At 47.6% G+C, this 27,430-nt stretch overlaps 1 protein-coding gene across 5 annotated transcripts in view; it reads right to left on the bottom strand.

Annotated features, from left to right (window-relative positions):
• Nucleotides 1-27,430, bottom strand: part of ADCY3 (adenylate cyclase 3) — an 83,681-nt gene that overhangs the window by 41,372 nt on the left and 14,879 nt on the right. For 3 of the 5 annotated variants that reach the window (XM_005213019.5, XM_059891350.1, NM_001206084.1), the window contains one exon: nucleotides 3,465-3,614. The exons of 1 other annotated variant lie outside the window; for it this stretch is intronic. In XM_005213019.5, coding sequence (XP_005213076.1) covers nucleotides 3,465-3,614 — 150 coding nt within the window. Of the gene's footprint in view, nucleotides 1-3,464; nucleotides 3,615-3,964; nucleotides 4,063-27,430 lie in introns of those variants that run through there. One more of the 5 variants, XM_059891352.1, reaches the window with a different exon arrangement.

Raw genomic sequence — 27,430 nt, 5'->3', positions numbered from 1 at the left:
TCTACTCATAAAGAAAAATTCCAGACCAATAGGGCTTCACAAGTGAATTCTTCTAAACATTAAAAGAGTAACCTAAGAGAGAGAACATTTCTCCAGTAAATAAGTTGGCATAACCATGATACCCAAACCTGTCAAGGACAGAGAAATAAAGTTAAAATGGAAAGCAGATCTCATGTACATAGTCACAAAAGTCCTAAAGAAAAACACGAGCAAATGTTAACTCACAGGTGGCAGAACTCCAGTGCTTTTCTCATCCTCAAAGGGATTGACACAGATTATCCCATTTTATCCGCAAATGTGTTATCATCTACACTTCACATATAGGGAAACTGAGGTCCAAAGACGGAAAGAACTAGCCCAAGGGCACACTCAGGCTCAAGTCCACTTGATGGACATTTACAGGCACCTGCTGCACCCCAGCAAGGCCTGGGGGTCTGTCCCTCCTCTCCCTTCACCTCCCTGGACTCCCATTCCAGGGCCAGTGTCTGCCCTGCTGCTACCACGCAGCCTGGGCAGACAGCCAGATACCCTCTGGCTACTCCATAGTGTCCAGGAGGCCTGGAGCACACAGGGGTGGTTCTCTCTGCCAGGCCCCAGGCTCCCTGCACTGACCCTGCCAGGAGTGAGCATACGGCCCGGGCATGAGAAAGCAGGCCTAGTGGCCTGACCGTCACCGCTCCCAGCTTCCCAAGTTACAAAGCACTTCTGTCTGTGTTTCTCATTTGACCCTCAGGGAACCCTCAGCAAGATGATGCTCATCAACATCTCCACTTTGGAGTAGCAATACTCCCACTTTGAAGATGAGGAAAGTGAGGCTCTCCAGGGTGGATAACTTGTCCAAATCATCCACACATGGAATAACAGACCCAGGGTGAGACACAGGGCCTTTCTCACCACCCCAGAAGGCCCCCACCAAGCACCGTGGAACGTGATTGAAGATGTCCTGGATTGTACACTCTGAGACTGACAAGATCAACACAGATGAGTATGCTCAAAACTGCACAGACTATATAAAAAAGAACCCTCCAGTCTAGCTGAGTGGTGACACACACATTTTTTTTTTAATGTAGAGAACACAGAGGGATGCCTCCACAATATGAGAGATCAAATGCAAACAAGAACCAAGACAGTATAGAAGGCAGAAATTAAAGAATGCCTTTGAAGGGGCTCAGTAAAGCCAGTAAAGCAGGATTCTTTAAGTTACAGCCGCAGCAGCTCCTCGGTAATGACAGGAAACAGGGCGGAGGAGAAGGAGACAGGTGTGGTGGCCCCTTGTCACCATGGAAGTCAGGATGGTTCCCCTTCTAAAGCCTGTCTTCTGAAAGAGATGAGTCCAAGGCTCAGCTCAGACGCTTCTAGATCTCACTGGTAAACAGAGAGAGAAGGAACACCCCAGGACAGAGGAAGCCAGGACACATCAGCTAAATGAGTCAGTGTGTGCTTTCAAACAGCACTGTCTGGAGAATGTGAGGTTCACCAATGGAACCCCCCGAAACTACTGCCCTGCCCACCTGGGTGGCAGGGTCCATGAAAACAGCAATTTCGGTGAACCTGCTGAGCCCAGAGCAAACAGCACCACCTGAACAGAAAATGACATGGTTCCCAGAGCAGAGAGGCACATATTTTCAACCTACTGAGTTCGTTTATTCAGGGGAAGTCAACCTATGGAGAACAGGAAACTGGTGGATGAAATTTCTGAAGACCTTCAAAAAGCATCTGAGACGAATGCAGACCAAAAACTATTTAAAAGACTGGTACATTGATATGGGAATTACTGCCATAAATCCCACGGATCTTTGTCAAACATCTGGATTGCTGGGGGTGTGGGGTCTGTCAGGATATGTCAATGGTGGCGGTAAGGACAGCTGCACATTGAAGCTTCATGAAGATTAAGGTACTACTTTCCCCAAGTCAAGGGCTGTCCTTTTTCAAAAAAATTAATTAAGCTGCGATTCATGGGGTCGCAAAGAGTCGGACACGACTGAGCGACTGAACTGAACTAAACTGAAGTTGCATCAGCCTAAGTTGCAGCATGCAGGATCTTCAATCTTCGTTGCCATGTGGAATCTTTTATGCAGCACATGAACTCTCAGTTGTGGGATCTAGTTCCCTGACCAGGGACTGAACCCAGGCCCCATGTATTGGGAGTACAAAGTGTTAGCTACCGGATCACCAGGGAAGTCCCAGGGCCTCTCCTTCTTTGCAGAAGTTGTGGAAAGTTTCAACCAAAATTCTATATCCACATGGTAGATTTAACTGGTGAGTTTATCTTCCTTTCCTTGGCAAGAATACTGGAGTGGATTGCCACGCCCTCCTCCAGGGAATCTTCCTGACACAGGGCTCTAACCTGCATCTCCTGTGGCTCCTGCACTGTAGGCAGATTCTTCATTGTTGAGCTACCAGGGAAGCCCATTCTTTCCCCAAACCTATTTAAACTATATTAAAGACATGCAATGTGCAAGAATGTTATGTATTTGTGTATTATATGTGTTGGGGAAGGGAGAATTTCTCCGTCTATCCCTCTCGAGTCCTTGTGACTGAAGTTATAATAAAGTTTACACAAGACAGATTAACAGGAAAAAAAAAAAAAAAGACTGAGTCACATGAGAGCAGGGAGCTTCTGCGGTGGATGAGGCTGGAGTGAAGCCAGTAAACAGCGTGGGCACAGCAGGCACTTCTCTCAATGGAAAATGTAAACAGTGGGGCCCCAGGGGCTGGGCTGCTTTTACCGTGTTCACAAATGACGTAGCAGGAGAAGGCAGTGGGGAGCTTGCCCTGAGTGCAAAGGAAACAGTGCTCATGGGAGGAGGGATGAGGGGATGACAGACTTCACCCAAAAGGACCCTGAGGCCAGGGAATGTGTCTTCCACCCCAACCCCACTGCAGGGAGCCCTGAGCACACAGTAGGTGGGGAGCATGAATCTGCACAAGAGGGAGTGACAGAGGGATAAGAGTGATGCCTCCAAAGAAACGGTGGTGCTGGAGAAGACTCTTCAGAGTCCTGTGGACTGAAGGAGATCCAACCAGTCAACTCTAAGGAAATCAATCCTCAGTATTCATCGGAAGGACTGATGCCGAAGCTCCAGTACTTTGGCCACCTGATGCGAAAAGCCAACTCACTGGAAAAGACCCTGATGGTGGGAAAGACTGAAGGCAGGAGGAGAAGGGGGTGACAGAGGCTGAGATGGTTGGATCGTATCACCGACTCAGTGGACATGAGTTTGAGCAAACTCCAGGAGACAGTGAAAGACAGGAAAGCCTGGTGTGCTGCAGTCCATCGGGTCGCAAAGAGTTGGACATGACTGAGCAACTGAGCAGCAACAACTCTAGTAAAAGAGAATTCAAACTCCAAGCCCCACTGAGCCCCGGAGACCCAGAAGTAACTGGGCTCACTCCCTTCCGACAGGCCCCAAACTGGGGTCCCAGGCCAGTACCGCCCCACGGCCTTCCCCAGAGAGCCTGACCTGCTGCTGACTCTGCTCCTCCAGGTTCATCTTCACCTCCAGAGACTGGCGGGCCTCCAGGAAGGCCTTGCGGTGCTTGCGGTCTGCCATGTAGTAGGACATGATGCCCACGACGATGGCGCACAGGTAGAGGAAGACGTTGGCCAGAATCTGCATGCCAAGGAGGAGGAGAGGAAAGGACAATGGTCAGGGCCCATCTTCAGGAGAGGGAGGGGACCAAAATCTACCCCCAAGTTGCCCAGGGTCCAGGGAGGTGTCCGGCAGAGCCTCCGGCCTTGAGCAGGGATTCAGATCCCTGGAGTAGACCCTGCCCTCCCACCACGGATGCCTGAAGTTATTCAAGGGTGTGGCTCCAGGCCTGGAAGGCTGGTGGCAGGACCACTGTTCTCCCATCCTCCTTTACATGGTAGCCAAGCTGGCCCATCCCGCCCACTGTGAGGCCTGAGTGGTCCCTCCGTTACTCATCCATTTGCCCACTCACTTGTTCAATGACCACTTACCCTTACTTCATAGGTGCATTTAGGCACTGTGCTGAATAGCTGGGGAGGAAAGTGAAAGAGATCTACTGGCCAGGTGTGTATAATCCTAACAGCTACAGGTCATAGGGAAAGTCACAGGAGACCAGAAGAGGTCCTAGGCTGATTGTGTTGTCACAATGCTACCTAACATGTGAATCACAGGTTACAGACCTCTAGGATTCACGTGCATCCTCTGAGCCAACTCACCTGCCACCTGGTGAGAGGGCGGCCAGCACCAACATCCAGGTCTCAGAAGGAACTACAGCTACAGGAAGCAGAAGAAGGGGTTTGGGATCTAATGTTGATCTGGTGAGCTCAGTGTACTGGCGCCAAGGGCTTCTTTGGGCATCAAGAGGCTGTTTCCCCAGCCCTGGCACCTGGCAGGCTCCCCTAGGTGTCTCTCGTCCCTAGCTCCCAGAGGCTGCCAGAGGTAACTTTGACTGTGGACCTGACATCCAAACCACATTTCCGGGTGCTGGCTGCTGCCGGCTCCAATCTCTGACCCAACTTGGTCCCATTTGGGGCTGGATCAGGTTCTAATTTCATACTGTTTGTGGGGTTCGCAAGGCAAGAATAATATTTTTTCCAGTAATCATGCATGGATGTGAGAGCTGGACCATAAAGAAGGCTGACCACTGAAGAACTGATGCTTTCAAACTGTGGTTTAGAGAAAATTCTTAAGAGTCCTCTGGACAGCAAGGAAATCAAACCGGTCAATCCTAAAGGAAATCAACCCTGAGTATTCATTGGAAGGGGTGAGGCTAAAGGTGAAGCTCCAATATTCTGGCCACCTGGTGCAAAGAGCCAACTCACTGGAAAAGACCCTGATGCTGGGAAAGACTGAAGGCAGGAGGAGAAGGGAGCAACAGAGGATGAGATGGTTGGATGGCATCACTGACTCAATGGACAGGAGTCTGAACAAACTTCAGGAGATAGCGAAGGACAGAGAAGCCTGGCGTCCTGCACTCCACGGGGTCGCAAAGAGTCAGACACGACTTAGTGACTGAATGACAAAGGTTCTAGTTCCTCCCACTTCTCTAAGAGCCCTGGCTGTGAATCTTTTCCTCCCACTTCTCTAAGAGCCCTGGCTGTGAATCTTTTCCAACAAGGCCTGTTTCCAGGTCTGGTGCCTCTTACTCCCCTGAGCTGCCCCAGGTTCCCTGCCTTGATTCTCTGAGGGCCTGTCAGAGGTGAACAGACCTCTCCTCTCAAGGGTGTGGTTTTTGGAGCAGAAGGTGGAAATTGAGAGGTGGGAAGGGAGATAGAAGTTCTTAGTTCTTGGCCCTAGGAGAAGAAAAGATCAGTCCAGTGGAACATAATAAATTCTGAGGTAGGTGAAAAATGCAGGGAAGTCCATTTTAAATTTCTAAGCAAGAAGGTTTAATAGATAATAAGGCAAGTTAATTGTAACATTAATTTTCTGAGTATCCTTGGTTATGCTGTATCCCTTCTGTTTTAATGTTTCATCAGGGCTGCTGGTTGATACTAACTAGGAGAATCTACCACCCAGAAAGAAGCTTCCTAAAGAGTTTGTACTTGGCTACCAGTCTGAGCCTGGAGGTGTAGGGGGACACTCAAGAAAGGTCCACTTAGTAATGAATTAATTAGCAGGTGAGACGTACAATAACAGAGGTGTGCTTAGTGCTGGTAATCAAGTCACTGGGTGATAATTTCACAAGCTTCTTGGATAGTTGGTTCTGGCAATTAACAATAGCCCGATCTTGGGCCTGGGCAGCTCTGATGGTCTACACCATTTGTAGGGCAAGCAGGTGGGATCTTAAAGTCCTTTGGGACATCTCCTGTGCCTTCTTCTGGACCATGACAGCCCATTCCCACGAGCGATCAGTATTAGTATGGCCTCAGGCCACTTTATTAAACACCTGATGATCAAAAAAGATGCTAATTTATAATTTATGTTCAGTGAGTCAAAGCAAATCACACAGATCACTGGGTCTCAAAGCCAGTCTACTTTGAGGTCCAGGAAACTCCACCAGCCCAGAGGCCACTCTCCATGGTGCCCATGGGGCCTTAGAAATCTGCTTGCTCTCAAGTTCAAGGCTCAGGAAACTAGAGTGTCAAGGTCAGGCTGCTCCCCATGCATACTCATGGAATAGCGGCACCCCATCAAAGCCCATGGGAGGGCAGTCCAGATACAGTAGCCACCAGGCCGAGAGTCTGGGGACTGACAGGGCTCAGGGTCCTGGAGGGTAAAGGAGGTGCCACACATCTGGACCCGACACCTGTCAGTGTCAGCAACTGAACCAGGGGCTCCAGACAAGGTGCGATAACCTGGGGCCACCGGCCTGTGTCTGCCCTGGCCACACCCAGCCTGGGCTATCACATGGCTGGGGACAGAGCTCCACACTCAGGGGTCTTCCGGACCACTCATAAGGATGGAAGAGGCAGGCTGTGTAAAAGGTACCATGCTAAGATGCTTGCTCCTTGGAAGAAAAGCTATGACAAACCTAGACAGCATATTAAAAAGCACAGCCATTACTTTGCTGACAAAGGTCTATATAGTCAAAGTTATGGTTTTTCCAGTAGTCATGTATGGATGTGAGAGTTGGACCATAAAGAAAGCTGAGCACCAAAGAATTGATGCTTTTGAACTGCAGTGTTGGAGAAGACTCTTGAGTCCCGAGGACTGCAAGGAGATCAAACCAGTCAATCCTAAAGGAAATCAACCCTGAATATTCATTGGAAGAACTGATGTTTAAGCACCAATACTTTGGCCACCTGATGCAAAGAAATGACTCATTGGAAAAGACCCTGATGCTGGGAAAGACTGAAGGCAGAAGGAGAAGGGGATGACAGAGGATGAGATGGCTGGATGGCATCACTGACTTGATGGACATGAGTTTGAGCAAGTTCCAGGAATTGGTGATGGACAGGGAAGCCTGGTGTACTACAGTCCATGGGGTTGCAAAGAGTCAGAAACAACTGAGTGACTGAACTGAACTGAGCTTGTGTCAGGGATCACTGTTATGCATTACCTCCTGAGGCATCCACCGAAGAAAACCAGACTTGCAGACAGACCAGCAGAGAGCAGCTCTAGTGGAGAAGTTCCAAACCAAAGATTATAATCCCAAAACTAGAAGAGGAGTCAGATTTGGTTCATGCCTGGGGCCGTGTAGGCAGGACAGCATTCCTTTCATAGAACTGTACATATTTTAAAATAAAACCCATTTTTGCAATGCCACTTGCAGGAACAGAGTCTAGAAAGTACATTCAAGGGGAGCCCTGGACTCTGGCACTTTCCCTTGCCAGCCAGGTGCTGCCAGGTCAAACAACTAGCTGGAGTTCATTTCATCATCTTTGAGCTGAGGGAGGGACTGACTTATCTGGAAGGTCCCTCAGCCTTGACACTGGTCCTCTGACCTCACTGAGGACAAAGGTTGGGATTGGAGACCTGGTCCCGAGAGGCCAGGGGAAGGACAGCAGGTTGGTTCCAGGTTGGCCAGAGATCCACACTGCCTCTCGTGCCCTGGGCACCCCTGGTCCTGGGAAACCTCACCCCTTCCTGACCTGCACTCTCAGCTGCAGGGACATGGAGGCAAAGGCTGCATCTGCGCCACAAGCTGGAGGCTCAGGTGGGTCCTGCAGGTGCTGTCCACGCCAGGGAACCCCCTCCACCTTTCAGTGAGTGCATCTGTTTCCAGGTGATTCTTCCCACAGTCCCAGGCCTTGGGTCTCCTGGAGCTCCCCCAATTCTCTAAACTTGCTTCACCTGAAGAAAAGGCCCTCATGGGGTGCAGCTGCTCTAGTCCACCTGACCTCTCTCGCGTGCAGCCACCGTTCTGAGGCCTGGAAGGAGCTCGGTAACCCCTCAGGGCCAGGCAGAGGTGGAAAGAGGCTCAGCCCACGACAACAGACCAACTCTCAGCCTCCAAATCCAGGACACAAATCCGCCAGGTGATGTTGCCTAGCCAAGGAGACCTCCAGCCAAGGAAGCAGGGGTCTACTCTGGGGAGGGGCCAGGGGATGCATTGCAACAGGTCCCTTGGGGTGATGGGGGCCCAGCTGCTCTGCCCCAGATGTGCACAGGTGAGTGGCAGAGCAGGCTGCACACACTCCCAGTGGACCCCGAAATGCAGCCAGGGCTGGGAGCCCCTGCTCTTGTCCAGTTCCCTTGCCTGTAACACCTGCTCACATCACACCCTTACATCCTAGACACAGGCACGCACCTTACCCCCTCATCTCATTGAATCTTCACAAGGTAAGTGATGTTATTCCGATTTTACAGGAGAAGAAACTGAAATTAAACAAGGACTCAAACTAGAGGATAAGGTTTCTTCCTGCTCCCTGAGTCTTGTCCAACTTTTTGTGACCCCCCATGGATAGTAGCCTGCCGGTCTTCTCTGTCAATGGAATTTTCCAGTCAAGAATACTGGAGTGAGTTGCCATTCCCTCCTCAAGGGGATCTTCCCGACCCAGGGACGGGACCGAGTCTCTTGCGTCTCCTGCAAGAATCCTCCTGCAGGTGGTCTCTTTGTCACTAGGGCCGCCTGGGAAATCCTCTCTTCTTATTCTTTGATGCATAATCCCATCCTACAAGCACCCTTGGCTAATGTATATATTTATAACCCCACCTTTTCCCAGAAAGGCTATTAGATATTTTTCAACACTAAAATTAAAATTTCCACCAGGATACCAGCCCTAAGGCACTTACTGTGAGCTACTTGCACTTTTCATCTGAAACAAAGCAGTACATCGACAGATTTCCACAATTTCCATACACATGGGTGGTCATTAGCTCTAGGCTCGGGAATTCCTAGATTACCTGATTCATATTTATAAATGTAAGTGTGTCTCACTTAGCAAAAGGAATGTGCTCCCCCAAAACGTGGTTTGGAGAAATGAGTTGTGCCTCCTTCGGCAGTGAGCCCCCGCCCCCACCCAGTGCTGCACGGAGGAATCAAAGGTGACCAGGAGGCCACCCCAGAACCCACGAGCCCAGCGCTGCCAGAGAAGGTCTAGGTCCAGGGGAGGCCACGATGATGGACAAGGCGGGCAGCTGTCATCTCTCTAACTCATCTGCTAGTATTGCCTCTCACACTACAGTTTAAAAGCTGCAGACCCAGCTTTGGCCCAGCTTTTGCAAACTTTTGGCCGCCAGGAAAGCTTGAACCCTGGAGAGAATCTGAGCTGTGTCTTTCCCATGATTACGACAATTGAGCTCTGCTGGTCTGGGATAAATTTTCTGTCGCTCCCACTCCAGTGAGTGGGGAAGGGCCTTCTTGTCAGAATTCAACTCCCTCCAGAGCCACCTTTCTTGTACCCACTGCTGCATAAATACCTCGCCCAACACCCCAGCCCACTGGCTGCCCTCTTCCTGCTCAACCTCCATCTCCCTTCCTCCCCTCCGTCCCCTCCCCAGCCTCCTCACACAGGGTTCTATCCTGTCTCTCACAGACAGCTGGTAAGGCTGGCACCGCTGTGCTTCTCACCCCTGTGTCCTCAGAATCTACCCAGACCTTACCCCGCACCTGGTGTTCAGGAAGTCAGAGCAGCTGGGCTGGACACACCAGGCAATGAAACCACGACACAGATTCCCCGCTCAGCTGACCCCTTCAGCCTGAACACAGATAAGCAGACAAGAAACCATCTTAAAGTCAACCTCTGGCCCCCCACGACCTCCCAGGACCCAGCCTTCTAATTAACATCCCATCTGCAGCACCCCACCCTCTCCCACCCTACGATCAGAGAGGAATGGGGCTCAGTCATTCCCCCAGGATGGTGCAGACCCCCAGGACAGCAGGAGGGGGACAGTCTGAGAAATATCCAGAGTATAAAGCAGAGCATACAAAGCACCAAGAGAAGGGTAGGGAGGGGTGGGGTGCCGTCATTCAGGAAGAGGTTAGATGGCATTACACACGCTCCAGAGAGAGATGGGGTCTCTGAAACATGGTAACAGGCTCTGATACCACAGCCAGTGAATGAGTGTGGCCCGAAGCCTCTGCCTCTATATCATCCAGAGGATGAATCTGGAGAGTTCCGGCTCCACTTTCCAGTTCTGAAAGTGAGCAGCGGCCCAGATGCACAGACCCTCATTCCTGCTCCTCCCCATGGTCCTGGGCTGGCTGGGACAGCACCACGACCTGGCCGCCCACCTAGACAGGCAACACCTGAGGAGACTGCTCTAGGGTGCCGTTGAGGTCACCTCCTCATACCCTAGTGGTCTCCTTTAGACTGGGCAGCAGTCTTATTTCAAAAGAATTGTTTCTTGAGATGAATGGAGACAGTAGCATGGAAGCATATACACTACCATATGTAAAACAGATAGCCAATGGGAATTTGCTGTATGACTCAGGAAACCCAAACTGGGGCTCTATAACAATCTAGAGGGGTGGGAAAGCCTGGGAGGTAGGAAGGAGGGGACATATGTGTACCTATGGCTGATTCTTATGGATGTATGGCAGAAATCAAACCAATATTGTAAAGAAATCATCAATTAAAAATAAATAAACAACTATAAAAAAAGAATTGTTCTTTTTTTCCTTTTAAACACAAGATTCTAAAAATAATGAATAAAATGAATGAATCTCCCAAGTGGGTAAACAATCAGACTAAAAGTTCATCTAACCCACGACAGCTGGACCAAGTGTTTATAATACCCCAGCTCAGAAATGCAACCGTGAGAAAACTCCTTTACCAAATCCTTCCTCTTGGAATCTGACGAGTCACCATGTCCTGCACAGCCTCTAACAGCCCACAGGGACAGGGATGGCTCCAAGTGGCGCTTTAAGATGGAAGTCACCCCAACAGAGGAAGGCTCCTGGCTCAAGTACCCAAGCTGACCTTGCTCTGTAAGTTCATTCAGGCCTGCAGATTCCAGAACATTCCCCATATGGCAGGTGGAGGGGAAGACTGCAGCTCCAGGGTGTCAGCTGTCCTCAGAGATCTTGTGAATCTCTACTGCTGGGGGAAGGCCTCTGTTCATTAGAGCTAACTTAGATGTTTTGGAAAAAAAACTCTCCCAGGAGCTGCAGGGCAGGAAGGAGCAGGGGAGAAGACACCTCTGCAGCAACCAGCCTCCACAACCTAAGGAAGACGGGTCAGAGCCTGCAATGACGGCCACACAGTGCCCACCGGGTCCTCACCTGGGAAGCTGTGCTCCCGGCAGCCCCTTGGAGGGGCCCACTGGTGGATGAACACATGACAAAGAGGCTGGGCCATGCAGTCACAGAGAACCTCCCCCATCACCAGCAGGCTGTGTGACCTGGAGCAAGTCACTTAACCTCTCTGAGACTTGGCCTCCTCATCCTCACCATAACCCTGAAGGCTGTTCCACTAAAATTAAAACAGATTCTCTGCAACACCACCTAACAGCGGGGTTGGCACAAAATATGTTAATGACATTTTTTTTATTTCTTCCAGAGAAGAGAAGGAAAATTGGTATCTAACACTTTATTTTAGGCTATGCTGTGCGGCATGTGGGATCCTAGTTCCCCAACCAGGGATTGAACCTGTGCCCGCTGCATTGGGAGCGCAGAGTCTTAACCACTGGACCACCACGGAAGTCCCCCAGTAACACTTTAATGAAGTTTTACAAGAACTTTCACATTCAACGGGTCTCCTAGCAATGTTGAAACTGGAACACAGATCTCCCTTTTCATTTTTCCCCCTAAAAGCAGAGAGTTTAAATTTCAAGACATTAAAAACAATTCTGTCCCGGCCCAGAAGACCAAACATTAGAAACCAGCCTGGCCAGGCACGGGTGGCCTTGGGGCAGGTCCACCACCGCTTTCTTGCCCAGCAAGCACACCACCCAAACACAAGGCCAGGGCTGCTTTCCCCACGTTCCTGTCTTGGTAGCTGATTTGTGATGTGGGTCAGCAGAGGCTGCACGCAGTCTATGGGGCTGGGGGACCCTGAGAGCTCAGCACCCAGTGAAGACCTGGAGCATTTATGCGTATGGGGAGGTCTGCAGTCAGTGAGGTCATGCTTCCGTGCTCCCCCAGGGAGCACGTTGAGCCAAGAGATGGCTGGAGTCTCTAGTTAATACAACCCTACTCACACAATGCAGAGCTCAAGCCTTGGGGCACTGTGACAAGCTCTCCCAAGTCAGAGGTTTTGTCAAGTTTCCACCACTTGCCTCAAAAGGATTTCCAGAAGCTTCCTACTTGTTTAATAGCTTGGACATGCCTCTGCTAAAAGATATTCAATGTTCACCCTCTTCCAAAACAAAGATGACTTCCAGATAGTCATCCAGCCATCTTGACGTGCGACACAAGGTCCCTTGTGACCTGCTAGGAGACCAGAAGAGCTTTCCAGGTTGTGCCCTGGGGCACCACTCCAGACTCAGACACGACGGCTCCCCTGAAGATGTGGAACACAGAAGTCCTGACTGGGGGGCTCCCATGCCACTCTTACATCTTGTATGTGGCTGCTGCCCACCAGGCTCCCCTCACTCCAGCCACACTGGGCATCTCTCCAGTCTCTAACAAGATGTGCTATTTCAGGGCTCTACAGCTCCGTCCAGAACACCCTGTTCTCTCCCCTCCTCGACCAGCGGAGGGCTGGCTACACTGAAATGATCCCCTGACTTAACCAGGTCAAGCATAAGCATGCAGCGCACCCTTGGCCCTTAGTCATCCCTCAGAAACCGTTAGCTGCTGTTACTATTTCAAGATTATCTCCAACACCCTTCCCTGATTCCCAGACAGAACCATCCATCCATCCACCCATCAATTTAGTGAATGCCCACCCTGTGCTAGGTTGGTACTTGGCATTTAGCAGTGAATATGGCAGAAAAAGTCCCTACTGTCATGGAGCTGATGATTTGGTAACAAAAGACAAATAAGCAATAAATAATTCAACAATAAGAGTATCAAAACTCAGCAGAGAATAGAAATGAGTGAATGACTGGGTGGCTGCTGTAGAGTGAGTGAGGCAGATGGCTGGGCCCCATTCTTCACTGCCCTGTAAAGTCCTATTCAACCACACCCCTGCCACGGCCTCATGGAGAGTGATGAGGTTCCTCCCTCCTGCTGACTTGCACTGTGTGATCTACTTTGGCCAAATGGATGTCCGTGCATATGATACAAGCAAGAAATACGCTTGCTTCCCGCTCTGTGCTGCTGCTGTCGCCATGAGAACAACATGCACCAAAAGTTCACTGGTCCAGTAGAATGAGAAACCCATGGAGCAGAGCTAAACTGAAGCTGCAACTTGTAGCCAAAACCAGCTGAAGCCCAGCCTGCATCAGCCACACCCCAGCCAACCCACATCCCAGGCAACCCACACACATGTGAGCAAGAAATGTGCAGTTGTGACCCACTGACGTCTGGGCTGTTTGTTACAAAGCATTAGGTGAAAACAGCTGACTGTGGTTAGATGGTTAGGATAGGTCTCCCTGAAGTGGTGTTGTTTAAACCGAGATATGAATGTTAAACAGTCCCAGTCACAGGAAAAATCAGAAGAAAGAGCCTCTTGGATGGAGAATGCACTGGTGCAGACTCTTTCCCATGAGACAATCCTCCCCCCTCCACCTCCTGATGCATCTGTGCGTATCACCCAGACAAGTATACAAGGAACACCTATGGTCAGGGTGTGTCTTGTACTCACACTTGCAACCGCAGGGCCTGGCCCAGTTTCTGGCACAGAGCAGAAGTTAGCTGCACGGATGGCTATCATAGAAAGAAACTGAACGAACAGTCCATTCTCCACTGTGGTGTCCCTTTAGTAAGAGCCAAAATCCAGCCGCAGAAAGGCTGGAACAGTTCTCAACTGGGGTGGGGTGGTGGTGATCTGGGGACCATCTGGCAATGTGTCCGGGGACATTTTTGATTGTCACAACCAGCGGGGAGGATGCTCCTGGCATCTCCTGGGTGGAAGCCAGGGCTGCTGCTGAAGACTGCAGCGTGCACCAGGCAGCTCCCACAATGAGGCACTGTCCAGCCCCAGATGTCAACAGCTCTGAGGTTGAGAAACCGTAGCCCAGAGCAATGCCTTCTTCCCTTTTGATTCCTCAGTCTTCACTTGAAACTTGCTTAAGCTTTTGGACTGAAGAACAAGGAACTCTGAGAACAAAGATGGAACACGAAGATTTTTTTTTATATCAATTGTAGACCTCATGGGCTAAGAAGACAACACTACCAATACTTGCTAAATGAAAGGACACAGCAGCTTGACAAATGCTCCCACAATGGACAGAAGGAAGGTCCAAATCCCATAGATAGAGACGATTAAGACCAGAGAAGGGCACCTGGTCTGTTTCTTCCCTGGAGGAGCAGATGCAGGAATAAACGTCTCACAGTTGGCATTTGATACTGATGAAGGATTATCCACTTGAAGTCTATGGACCAGGTTAGGGAGAGTCAGTGAACCTCTAAAATTGGCGGGGCAGGGGTGGAATTTTTGCCCTCTTCTGGGGAGCAAATTCCGTTGCTTTCACCAGATTCTCCAAAGGGTCTGTTTGCCCAGATGATGAAGAACCACAAATCAAAAGTGCTCCATCTCCTCGTGCGGCTTCACGGCAGAAATACAAAACATCAGGTCACGGCACCTTGTGTCTCTTCTTACATATGTGACCCCATTAGTCACCTTGGGTTTTTTCCTCAGGCCAAATGATTCCCTTTCTACTTAAAGGAATCTATTTTTAAAATGTTTAATCATGTTTGGCTTCAGATTTTTTTTTTTAACTCAACCCACAACTGTCCCAAGTTCTTACTGAGTGATGGACCCCATGCTGGGTCCTGGAGAGTAAAAAAGAACTTCAAGAGCCCAGATCTACTAGAGGAAAAGAAGCCACAGGAAATGCAGGAAACACAGACTGGGAGAGGAGAGGAGGACAGGCTGGCAAAGGTGGCAGTCCCTATGGCACAGCAAAGTGATTCAGTTATACGTGTATATATACACATTCTTCTTTATATTCTTTTGCACTATGGTTTATCACAGGATATTGAATAGAGTTCGCTGTGCTCTATAGTCCCCAAGAAGGAGTAAAATGGGCTAGTCACACTCAATTCTGGGTTTTCACACACGCTAAGAACACAGAGCTTTTATAGACATGTTAACAGAGGGATCAGTAAGTGTGTCAGTGTGTGTGTGCTCAGTTGTGTCTCTTTGCAACCCCATGAACTCTACTTTGGCCACCTGATGTGAAGAGCTGACTCATTAGAAAAGACTCTGATGCTGGGAAAGATTGAAGGCAGGAGGAGAAGGGGACGACAGAGGATGAGATGGCTGGATGGCATCACAGACTCAATGGATATGAGTTTGAGTGAACTCTGGGAGTTGGTGATGGACAGGGAGGCCTGGCGTGCTGCAGTCCATGGGGTCGTAAAGAGTCGGACATGACTGAGCCACTGAACAAGCCAGGATCCTCTGGCCATGGGATTCTCCAGGCAAGAACACTGGAGTGGGTTGCCATTCCCTCCTCTAGGGTAATACTTGGATAGTAAAAGCAACTTAACCCAATTTCTCACAAGGACCAAAGTTAAATACAGAAAAGGCAAAAAGTAATAAACTGTACACTCATGGAAGTCACCAGAACAATGAGAGGGTTCCAGCTTCCTGCTCTGGCCTTCTCACCTCTAAGTAGCCCTACCTAGATTGAATGCAGAGATTCTGACTTCCTGGAACTGTCTTTGAGTGAGCTAGAGAACAAATGCACCAGCCCAGAGGAGCATACCATCTGAAGACAGAAGGAGAGTTCTAGAATCCCAGCAGTATGACCGCCACACAAACAGCACAACATGAAAGGGATCTGCAGTGTCACAAGCACACTGAAGCCCCTGTACACAGAGCCACGGAACTCAGCAAACTTGGGATTCCAAGGACTCCGTACCTCTAGATGCAAGATGACTCATGTCCTGAGAGTAGAACTTTCTGCAGACTCTCAGCTGCAGAAACCCGCGTCATGTCTTTCTCCTTGGAGATTTGATTCCCTCTCTGCTCTCTGAGTGCTTCTGAGGGATTACTCAGCCTCGCTCAGCCCTGCAGCCTCCCAGAGCCTTGCCTGGAGACACCCGGGATGTGGTTTTTTAGTCACTGGTTCTGACTTGACCCTTCAGTGCTTACTCCTTAGTTGCTGTTTCTCTAGTTTCTGATCCAAGTGCATTAAGACTCAGGAATCTAAATTTTGCACCCCCACTCCAGGTGACTCTCTTTTATTTACTGTTCTAGGTGGTAGGCATGCGAGCTCAGTCGCTCAGTCATGTCTGACTCTTTGCAACCCTATGGACTGTAGCTCTCCAAGCACTTCTGTCCGTGGGATTCTCTAGGTGCTATCAGTTCGGTTCGGTTCAGTTCAATCAGTTGTGTCCAACTCTTTGTGACCCCATGAACTGCGGCCAGGCCTCCCTGTCCATCACCAACTCCCGGAATTCACCCACACTCATGTGCATCGAGTCAGTGATGCCATCCAGCCATCTCATCCTCTGTCGTCCCCTTCTCTTCCTGCCCCCAATCCCTCCCAGCATCAGGGTCTTTTTCAATGAGTCAACTCTTCGCATGAGATGGCTAAAGTATTGGAGATTCAGCCTCAGCATCAGTCCTTCCAATGAACACCCAGGACTGGTCTCCTTTAGGATGGACTGGTTGGATCTCCTTGCAGTCCAAGGGACTCTCAAGAGTCTTCTCCAACACCACAGTTCAAAAGCATCAATTCTTCAGTGCTCAGCTTTCTTCACAGTCCAACTCTCACATCCATACATGACCACTGGGAAAACCATAGCCTTGACTAGATGGACCTTTGTTGGCAAAGTAATGTCTCTGCTTTTTAATATTCTGTCTAGGTTGGTCATAACTTTCCTTCCAAGGAAGGAAAGCGTCTTTTAATTTCATGGCTGTGGTCACCATCTGCAGTGATTTTGGAGCCCCAAAAAATAAAGTCTGACACTGTTTCCCCATCTATTTGCCATGAAGTGATGGGACCGAATGCCATGATCTTCGTTTTCTGAATGTTGAGCTTTAAGCCAACTTTTTCACTCTCTTCTTTCACTTTCATCAAGAGGCTTTTAGTTCTTCTTCACTTTCTGCCATAAGGGTGGTGTCATCTGCATATCTGAGGTTATTGGTATTTCTCCCGGCAATCTTGATTCCAGCTTGTGCTTCTTCCAGCCCAGCCTTTCTCATGATGTACTCTGCATATAAGTAAAATAAGCAGGGTGACAATATACAGCCTTGATGTACTCCTTTTCCTATTTGGAAGCAGTCTGTTGTTCCATGTCCAGTTCTAACTGTTGCTTCCTGAGCTGCATATAGGTTTCTCAAGAGGCAGGTCAGGTGGTCTGGTATTCCCATCTCTTTCAGAATTTTCCAGTTTATTGTGATCCACACAGTCAAAGGCTTTGGCATAGTTCATAAAGCAGAAATGGATGTTTTTCTGGAAATTTCTTGCCTTTTCCATGATCCAGCGGATGTTGGCAATTTGATCTCTGGTTCCTCTGCCTTTTCTAAAACCAGCTTGAACATCTGGAAGTTCATGGTTCACGTATTGCTGAAGCCTGGCTTGGAGAATTTTGCTGTAGTAAATATAAAAACAAAGACAATATCCTGGAAGCTTCCTGGTTCTTTAAACCAAACTGTGAATATTGCAATTGCTTTACATCAACTCCCTCTGCTTACTGCCTGTTTTTCTTCTGTCCATTTATTCTCTTGCCTAACAATCTTCTGATCCTTCTCACCCTGAGTTACAGAGTCACCATCAAACACTGGCCTGGGAGGAACCTGCCAGGCCACGGCCCAGTCCTCTCCGTGCACCATCTGAGTCACACAACACACAAAGACTTTCAAATTCCACAACTCAAATTTAAAGTCCTGGCAAGCTATCACCATTCCTAACTTTCTTCAGCCTGAACTGTCTTGAATTAGCACCATCTGAGTAGGCTCCCAACCCTGGCAGCACCTGAAACTCACCTGGGGGCCATGCCCGGGCAGCATCCCAGAACAGTGAAATCTGAAGCCCAGATGTGGGCATCATTCAAAAGCTGCCAGGTACAGCCCGGGAACAATGGGAACACCCAAGCTGGTCGCAGTCTCCCCAGCCAGCCCCAGGCTGAAGGTCCCATTTCTGCCAGCCAAGGGTTAGGACCACAGTTCACTCAACTGTGTACCCAAGATAACAGCACCCAGTGCCAAGTAATCCTCAGTAAGCCTTTGTTGGCTGACTGTTCTCCCTGTTGTTGGTGCTCCTTTCCACGTCTCCAGTGGGTCATTCATTCCATCTGGTCTTTCTGGGTCTTCCTCATTGTCCTCCTCCTGCCATCATCTAGCCCAAACCATCACCTCCCCCAGGACTGGGCACAGATTTGTTTCCCTGACCCTTCTCTGGTCTTGCTAATCTACCCTCTGTTGAGTTCAGTTCAGTTCAGTCGCTCAGCTGTGTCCGACTCTTTGTGACCCCATGAACCGTTGCACGCCAGGCCTCCCTGTCCATCACCAACTCCCAGAGTCCACCCAAACCCATGTCCATTGAGTCGGTGATGCCATCCAACCATCTCATCCTCTGTCGTCCCCTTTTCCTCCTGCCCTCAATCTTTCCCAGCATCAGGGTCTTTTCAAATGAGTCAGTTCTTCGCATCACGTGGCCAAAGTATTGGAGTTTCAGCTTCAATACGAGTCCTTCCAATGAACACTCAGGACTGATCTCCTTTAGGATGGACTGGTTGGCTCTCCTTGCAGTCCAAGGGACTCTCAAGAGTCTTCTCCAACACCACAGTTCAAAAGCATCGGTTCTTCAGTGCTCAGTTTTCTACCCTCTGGAATCATGTTAAAATTCCACAATTACCTTTTTGAAAGTTCCATCTCCTGCTCAAAACACTTCAAGTGCTGCCAATTTTCCTCATTCTGGTACGCAAGATCCTACATAATTCTGTCCCCTAGGACCTTTTCTAAATATCTCCCACAGTCCCCGGATGTAAACCACCTGGTTTAGCCAAGTTGATGTCCCCAATGTTGTCACCCGGCAGGCGCTCCTGAACCTCAGCACGTGTCACAGCCCACATCTGAGGACCCTCAAACTTTTCCACCAAAGTACGTGTGGAGGAAGCCTCACCTCTTTCCCTGCTGGGGCATGCAGCTTCTGCATTCTATCCCATAAAAACCCATGTTTGTATTACTATTTTTAAGTGTTTTAAATGTTTGCCTTTGAGTAAAACACATGAGCCTGTCTGTTACATTACACGCTCCACTTGGGCAGGGACAAGACCTGTTTCAAGGACCCTGTGTGGCCCCCACTGGACAAACACCTAGCACATAGGAGGCGCTCAATGACTACTGAGTGAAGGAAGGAATCAATGGGGGAGGGAGGGGGGAGGGAGAGACGGAAAGGAGGGAGGGAGGAAAGGGTGCAGGGCAGGAGGATGGAAACAGATGTTACAGTCCCCTTAGTTATCCCCAGTACACCAGGCCAGCACACCCTTGCATCCATCCCTATGTGAGTAGCGCCCTACCTGAACTGGCCCCTCCATCACCTTCCTCCCTTCCTTCAAAATCCAGCTGACCTCCACCCCTCCACAGAGCCTTCCGGGATGGCCCCACCCCTGAGCAATCACACTCTCCTTGTGTTTCTTCTCTAGCTTCTTAGAGAGGAAATAAGGGCAAGATAAGTCATTCAGAGGGGAAAAAAAAAAAAGTTTAACTATGCAGGCATACTCTGATCTCATTTTCAGAGTAGAAATGAAATGGCGCAGGAGCAGAAACACCAAAATGTCAACAGCGCTTATCATGCAGGGGAGGGAGATTTAGGATGACTTCTGTTTTTTTCCTTTTCACCGCCTCATCTTTCTGCAGTGACTCTCTCTGGGCAGAGACAATAAAGACAAGGGGCACTATGGGAAGTTTCGGCTGCTACCTCCACTCGCTTGAAACACCCTAACCACCACCAGACCGGGACCCTTAGAAACAGAGACTCGTCTGCAGGGAAACTCCCTCTTGCACTAGGAAGGACCTCAAGAAACACCCGGTGGTGGGGAGCCCCACCCAGAACCGCCCCTGTGCACATACCTGTTTCTACGGGACGTGCCTCGCCCCCCACCAGATTTCTCAAAGGGCCATCTGGGAAGATAAACCTTCCAAGGGTCTTCAGACAAGACCTGGGCACAGCATCAGATGGCCTCACCCTCGGCCATCCTGCTCTGCTCCATGAAATGCAGGAACACACCAGGCTTGCAGCCACCAGGAGTGAAGGAGAGCCCCGCCCCAGACCCTAGGGGTCAAGCCGATCGTCTATCATTTAGCATTCAGTGCCAACACGTGCAGAAGAGGCACCGTCTCCTGAACTGGAGCTGGCTCTGGTTATCCCCACAGAGCCATCATCGCCTCGTACTGACAAGCCTTCCCTGGATAAAGGCGAGGGTGCATCCAGCTGGCAAGGTGGCTGCCATGAATCCTGAGTGGTCCCACTCCAGGTCATCACCACTGGAAGGGAGATCCTCTCGTCAACTGCAAAGTCTCTTACAGATGATGCCAGGCGGCTCACTGGGTCTAAGTTCCCCTCTGGACCTGGTTTTCGTCCTCTGCTCTCAAATGCTTTGTCCACTTGTGAGTGCCTCCACTGTCCTTGCCCTCAAAGATCGGCCACCCAGCCAGCAGGGGCTTTCTCACCCTGGGAACACATGTATCCCAGGCTCCCAGGAGAGCTCTCAACCCATCCCCTGACTTTCTGAGAAGCTTCGATTTCTTAAAATAGTTCCCTTTGGTTTCTGCTGAATTTCCCCACTTATCAGCCGTATGCTTTTGATGAGATCTTCTCTTCTAACCTGAGTGGAGGATTAAAGCCCATCACCAGCATGGCCAGTGGTCTGCCCCATTGGCATCCGAGTCCCTCCCAGCTCACACTCGGTGTCACACTTCTTGTGACATCCTTTCTCTGGGGGCCCCAAGGACTATCGGTCCCAACCCCTCTCAAATCTATTAACACACACACACCATCTCTCTATAAGGGAAACACTCAAGGACAGAAAAACACAGCAGTTAGAGACTGGGCTTGAATTCCAACTCCACCACCACGGGTTGTGGCCTTGGGAGGTGTCATCACTGCTCTAAGCTTGCTCCCTCCTCTATGAAATGAGAATAACAGGACTCCTACCTCAGGGTGGGTTAGGGAACTCATGAAAACGATGTGTGTAAAGCACCTGGGCTCTCTACTTGTGGTGCTCAGCAGTTGCAGCACACGGGCTTAGTTGCTCCTGGGCATGTGGGATCTTAGCTCCCTGACCAGGGATTGAACTCATGTCCCCTGCATTGCAAGGCATATTCTTAACTCCTGAACCACCAAGGAAGTCCCATAGATCATTCATTTTAGATCTTTTTTATTATCTCTAGCATTTAGTGCTATGAATTTCCCTCTTGGCACTGCTTTGTCTGCATTCCAAAAAATTGGTATGCTGTGTTTTCACATTAATTCAACACATTTTCTAATGTTACTTGTGATTTGTCTACCCATTTATGTATGTGTTGCTTAATTTTCCAGATATAATTTGGAATTTTCAAGATTATATTTATTTCTACCTCAATCCATTATTTTTGTCAGATAACATTACACTTTGCATGATTTTAGTAACTTTTTAATGTACTGAATCTTATATGGTAGCCCAAACTGTGTGTCTTCATGAACATTTCAGTGCATTTGAAAAATATTATACTCTCCAGTCATTGGGTAGAGGGTTCTGTAAATATCACTTTGGTCTGGCTGGTTGTTAAGTTCTATTAATGCATACTTTTAATTTGTCATGTGTTCTATATTCTTTATACTTCTAATTTGTCTATTTCTTTTACCAATAACTGAAAGAGGTGTGTTGCAATCTTCAAATATAATTACAAATTTGTCAATTCCTTTAAGTTCTATTGTTTTTTGTCTATTTGTTTTAGGGTCTTAATGTCTTTTTGATGAATTGACTTGTTTATCATTATGAAATGTTCCTCTTTATTCCTGATAATTTTCCTTATTCTAAAATCTGCACTGTCTGTTACTAACATAGCCATCTTAGCTCTCTTTTGATTAGTGTTTATATGGAATAGCTTTTTCCATCCTTTTAAATCTGTGTCTTTATAATAAAAATGGGTCTCTTTATGACAGCTGATAGTTGGTTCTTACTTTGTTATCCATCCAATAATACCTGCCTATTAAATACAGTCATTATATCACATACACTTAATATTATTTTCAGTATTGTTGAATCTAAAACTATCTTTTGTCATCTACTGGTCTTATTTGTTCTTTGTTACTTTTCCCCTCTTCTCCTGCCGTCTTTTGATTTTGTCTCTCATTCTACTCTATCTCCATTATCGGCTTGTGTGCCACACCTCTTTGTTATGTTTTCTAATGGTTGCTCTGAGATTTACAATATAGGCATACCTCAGAGATGTTATGGGTTTGGTCCCGATCACTGCAATGAAAGAGAATATTGAAATAAAGCAAGTCATACAAATTTTTCCAAACACATAAAACTTACGTTTACACTATATTGTAGTTTACTAACTGCAATAGCTTGTCTAAAAAAACAACATGGTGTGCTAAGTCACTTTAGTCGTGTCCAACTCTTTGCGACCCCATGGACTGTAGCCCACCAGGCTCCTCTGTCCATGGGATTCTCCAGGCAAGAATACTGGCATGGGTTGCCATTTCCTACTCCAGGGGATCTTCCAGACCCAGAGACTGAACCCAGGTCTCTTTCATCTCCTGTATTGGCAGGCAGGTTCTTTACCACTAGGACCACACCCTAATTAAAAACAGACTTTATTGCTAATGACCTGAGCCTTCAGCAAATCATAATCTTTTTGCTGGTGCTTCAAAATATTGGAAAAGTTACCAAAATGTGACCCAGAGACACAAGTCAGCAAATGCTGTCAGGAAAATAGTGCCAACAGAATTGCTCTATGTAGGGTTGCCACAAACCTTCAATTTATGAAAATCACAATGTCTAAGAAGTGCAATAAAGCACAGCACAATAAAATGAGGTATGCCTATAGGCATCTTTAATTTAGCGTAATTCATTTCATGGATATTTAATTTCCAAATACATGGGTTTTTAAAAGCATCTTAGATATTAATTTCTCATTTTGATATCAATTTCTCATTTAAATGCTTTCTTCTCTGCAATGATTCTGTGTTTTTCAATCTTCTAACCTTATTGTGGCTTCACTGGCTGAGTCAAAGATCTTGGTAAATGTCACATTGCACTTGAAAATATATGGGTTATTTTCAAACATCTTTTGATATTGATTTCTAACATAATTCCACAGTGATAAGAGAACAGACTCTGTATGATATCAGTACCTTTAGATCATGAAATTTTTGCACCTTGTTTTATGTCCCTGGATATGTTCCAGTTCTCCTGGTTTATAGTCTATGAGAACTTGAATAGAATTTGTATTCTGCTGTTGTGTGAAAATTGTATAAATCTTAATTATGTTGAATTAGTTTATAGTGCTTTTAAAGTTTATATATCCTTCTACTTTTCTGTCCATCCTATTGATTTTTGAGAGTTTGATATTGAAATTCCAACTAAAAATCTTAATTTACTTAAGAAACTGTAATATATAGAACTATATGTAACTTTGTTCTGCATTTTTCAAGTCTCCTTATAAATGTGTTACCATACTTCCATAATTTAAATTTTTTTAAAAGAAAAAAATACAGTCTACATCAAATATTATTACTTTACATGTAGTGTTAGAAAATTATAACAGTATATTTTCATTTCTTCCTTTCCATCCTTTGGGCTATTGTTGTCATACATCATACATCTACATTATAAACAGTACACTGTTTGTTTTTGCTTTATACAGTCTTTTAAAGAGACTAAAAATGAGAAAAAATAACTTCCATAGGCCTCTTTATTCTTTTTGTACAGTCCAAATTTTTATCTAGTATCAATTTTCTACTGCCTGAAAAACTTTGATTAATGCTTTGTGGTATAGGTCTGCTGGTCATGAATTCTCTCAACTTTAGTTTTTCTATTAAAAAAAAAAGTCTTCACCTTCTTTTTTTGAAGGATATTTTTTGAGTATAGAATTCTAGTTTGATCTATCTTTCAGTTCTATTGTTTTCTGCCTTTAATAACTTCTGGCCAGACATCTACTATCATTGTTATCTTTGTTCCTCTATGTCTTTCTTTCTGGTTGTTTTTATGAGTTTCCCCTTAACTACTAGGATTAACTAACTTGATTGTGATGTGCTTTGGTATGATTCTATTTTTGCTCTTTATATTTATTTGACTTATTTTGAGCTTCCTGGAACTGTGAATTTATAGTTTTCATTGAATTTGAAATTTTTTCACTATTAGAAAAATACTATTTATGTCTTCTCTCTGCTCTTCTTCTGGGATTCTATTGCTTCCCACTGCCTACAAAATGTAGTCAAAGCAATTTCAAATAGCTTTCTGGGTCACCCATTTGAGATCCCAAACTACCTTCCAGACTCATCTGTCTCATACACCCAATTCTGCAGTCAAAGTTGTGTGTGTGTGTGTGTGTGTGTGTGTTCAACCCCAGACCACTGCCCACCAGCAACTGTCTCTGCCCCCTACCAATCCAGGGCTCAAAATATATCTCTCCCCTCAAGGCACAGTTCAGTACTGCCTCCTCTAAGAGACCTTTCCCAACTAAGGCAGAATGATGCCTTTTCTCTGTACTCTCACAGGCCGTCTGTCATAGTGACTCCCTGAGAGCTTGAGGGCATACTCTCAGTCAATGTGGGATGAGTCCCACCCTCAGCCCCCAAAGAAAGAAAGGCTCTGGACTCAGTGATGGGAGTTAAGAGTGACATTATGTCAAAATGCACCTAAGCGAGACTTTCCAGAGAGAGAAGTTGAGCACACAGTATTTTAGGAAGAAGTGAGTCAGGCAGCATCTCTCCATTTTCCAAAGGGAAAAATGAGACACACAGCAGATTAAGTCAATTATCCTGAGCCAGAGGAAATATCCTCCAAGGATCTTCACTCTCAGACCAGTCTCTCAATGTAGCCGCTCAAGAGTTGGAAAAAATCCCATTCCAGCTTCCAACTTCCTTCTTATAAAGTCAAGGGAGCAGGAGGAGGCAATCATGTTCCAGGAAACCACTCAGCTCTTGGATCCAGGTCTCTGAGGAGAGAATCCTTGCCAAGGCCCCAAGAAAGCAAACAGAATTCCCCAAATTAGAAGAACTAAAGCAAAATGAATCAAGCAACCAAAAGCGGCTCACCAGCAAAAGACATGAAGCCTGAGGCCATCCCAATTTTTCACTGGAAATTCTTTCAGGGGCCCAGAATGCCACAGCATCCCGTCAAACACGCCCACACCAGGTGACCTGCCCCCCTTTCATCTCCGCCTCCCATTCTCATCATTCTCCCCACACAACCACAGGCCCAACAGTCTCCTCTCTAAACAAACTCCTCCTAACGCCCCACTGGCCCCTCACTCGCTTTTCACTCCGTTACTGCAATGTCACCTGCCTCCAACACCACCAACCATTCCCACCCACAGCCCTTTGAAGCTGCCATCTCCACAGTAAGTTCCTGAATCAGAGCCACACAAACTACTCATGAACTCCTTTTTGTTTCCTGTTCCCATCGCGGGTCTGTGCCCCATCACGTGGTGGCCACGGTGGAGCACAGTGCTGGCCTGGGGGCCTGGAGACCGAGGCTACAGACAGAGGCACTGAGACTGTCTCTCTGTGGGGCCTCAGGCAAGTCACTTCCCCTCTGGGCCCCCGCATCCTCTCTGGAAACACTCAGTAATAACTCAGAGGCCACCCCTCCTGGCAGAAGCAGTGTGGGCACAGGGGAGCGCAAACACAGGAATGAGATCCTCTTAGGTGCAAATCCCAACTCCTCCCGATTTGTAAATACCACTCAAGCGAAATGCAGTGTGCCACCTTCCAACAGGGAAACTTTGGGGTTGTACTAGTGACAGATAAGCATGTAATCATAGTAACACTTGCATCTGAACGGGGTTTTGTGGTTTACAAAGTGTGTCCACTCATCCTCTCATTACAGCCTTCACCACAACCCTGGAGGAGCTGGGACATCATCATCACCATCATGGCAAACGCACAAGTGAAGTACTATTCCAGGAGCTTTATTATATCATTCAGAGCTTTAGTAATGAAGGCACAGAGCGGACTAAGCAACCTGACCAAGCTCTCGGAGCTGGAAGAGACAGAACCAGACATGGAACCCTGGCATCTGGCCCCACGTCTGGCTCCTGCTTACTGGGTTCGTGTCCTCTATTCTCCTCACTCACTGAGGAGAAGACCAAGCTCAATGACATCAAGTGGCTTTCCCGAGACCCACAGCAGGGCAGAGTTTCAACTCAACTCCTGTTCACTGACAAGACAACGATGAAACAGACAAAATCAGAAACACAAGGGATATCAGCACTTGGCGGGTATGTGGATACTATGACTCTCCATCAGCTCAAGGAGTGGCCACAGGTGCCCACAGAGGCCACCAGCACGGACCCCACTGGGGGGTGCTCCTGGCTGAAGGAGGGAAGGGCTACAGATCACCAAGGACATGTGACCACCTCCAGGCGGGGCACCAGCTACTACAAAGGAACGTGTGGATATTAGCACTGAGAGGTTTGCTTCATTGATTTGCATAAACTTACATAAATAACCTCTCAATCTCAAATGTGTATATATCACACACATGTGCAAATTCAAAGAAAACTGTCTGGATGTATGCATACCACACACTTGGCAATTGTTGCCTATGGTGAGGGGAGCGGCAGAGGAAAGGGGGGCTTCATTTTTATGTTTATATTTCTGCCTGAGTTGAACCTGCCGGCCAATACAAGAGATGTAACAGACATGGGTTCGATCCTTGGGTTGGGAAGATCCCCTGGAGGAGGAAATGGCAAACCACTCCAGTATTCTTGCCTGGAGACTCCCTGGGACAGAGGAGACTGGCAGGCTACAGTCTGTAGGGTCGCAAGTGTCAGACATGACTGAAGCAACTTAGCACGCATGCATGAAATATTAATATTTCTTACAATAAGAACAACACATGGTATAGAAGAAAAAATTAATTATCACCTCTATCTGTAAAAAGGGACCTAATGTTAACAGCAGGTATTCTTGAAGGATAATACTATGGATAGTATTCCCCCATACTATTTAGTATTTTCCAGGCAAAAGCAGAGACATTACTTTGCCAACAGAGGTCCGTCTAGTCAAAGCTATGGTTTTTCCAGTAGTCATGTATGGATGTGAGAGCTAGACTATAAAGAAAGCTAGGCACCAAAGAATTGATGCTTTTGAACTGTGATGTTGGAAAAGACTCTTGAGAGTCCCTTGGACTGCAAGGAGATCCAACCAGTCCATCCTAAAGGAAATCAGTCCTGAATATTCATTGGAAAGACTGATGCTGAAGCTGAAATTCCAATACTTTGGCCACCTGATGTGAAGAACTGATTCATGTAAAAAGACCCTGACACTGGGAAAGTTTGAAGGCAGGAGGAGAAGGGGATGACAGAGGATGAGATGGTTGGATGGCATCACCGACTTAATGGAAATGGGTT

This window comes from Bos taurus, chromosome 11 (genome assembly GCF_002263795.3).
Source record: "Bos taurus isolate L1 Dominette 01449 registration number 42190680 breed Hereford chromosome 11, ARS-UCD2.0, whole genome shotgun sequence".
Classification (NCBI taxonomy): domain Eukaryota; kingdom Metazoa; phylum Chordata; class Mammalia; order Artiodactyla; family Bovidae; genus Bos; species Bos taurus.
The sequence above is the reverse complement of the archived record's forward strand: the minus strand, read 5'-3'. Positions and strand labels throughout refer to the sequence as shown.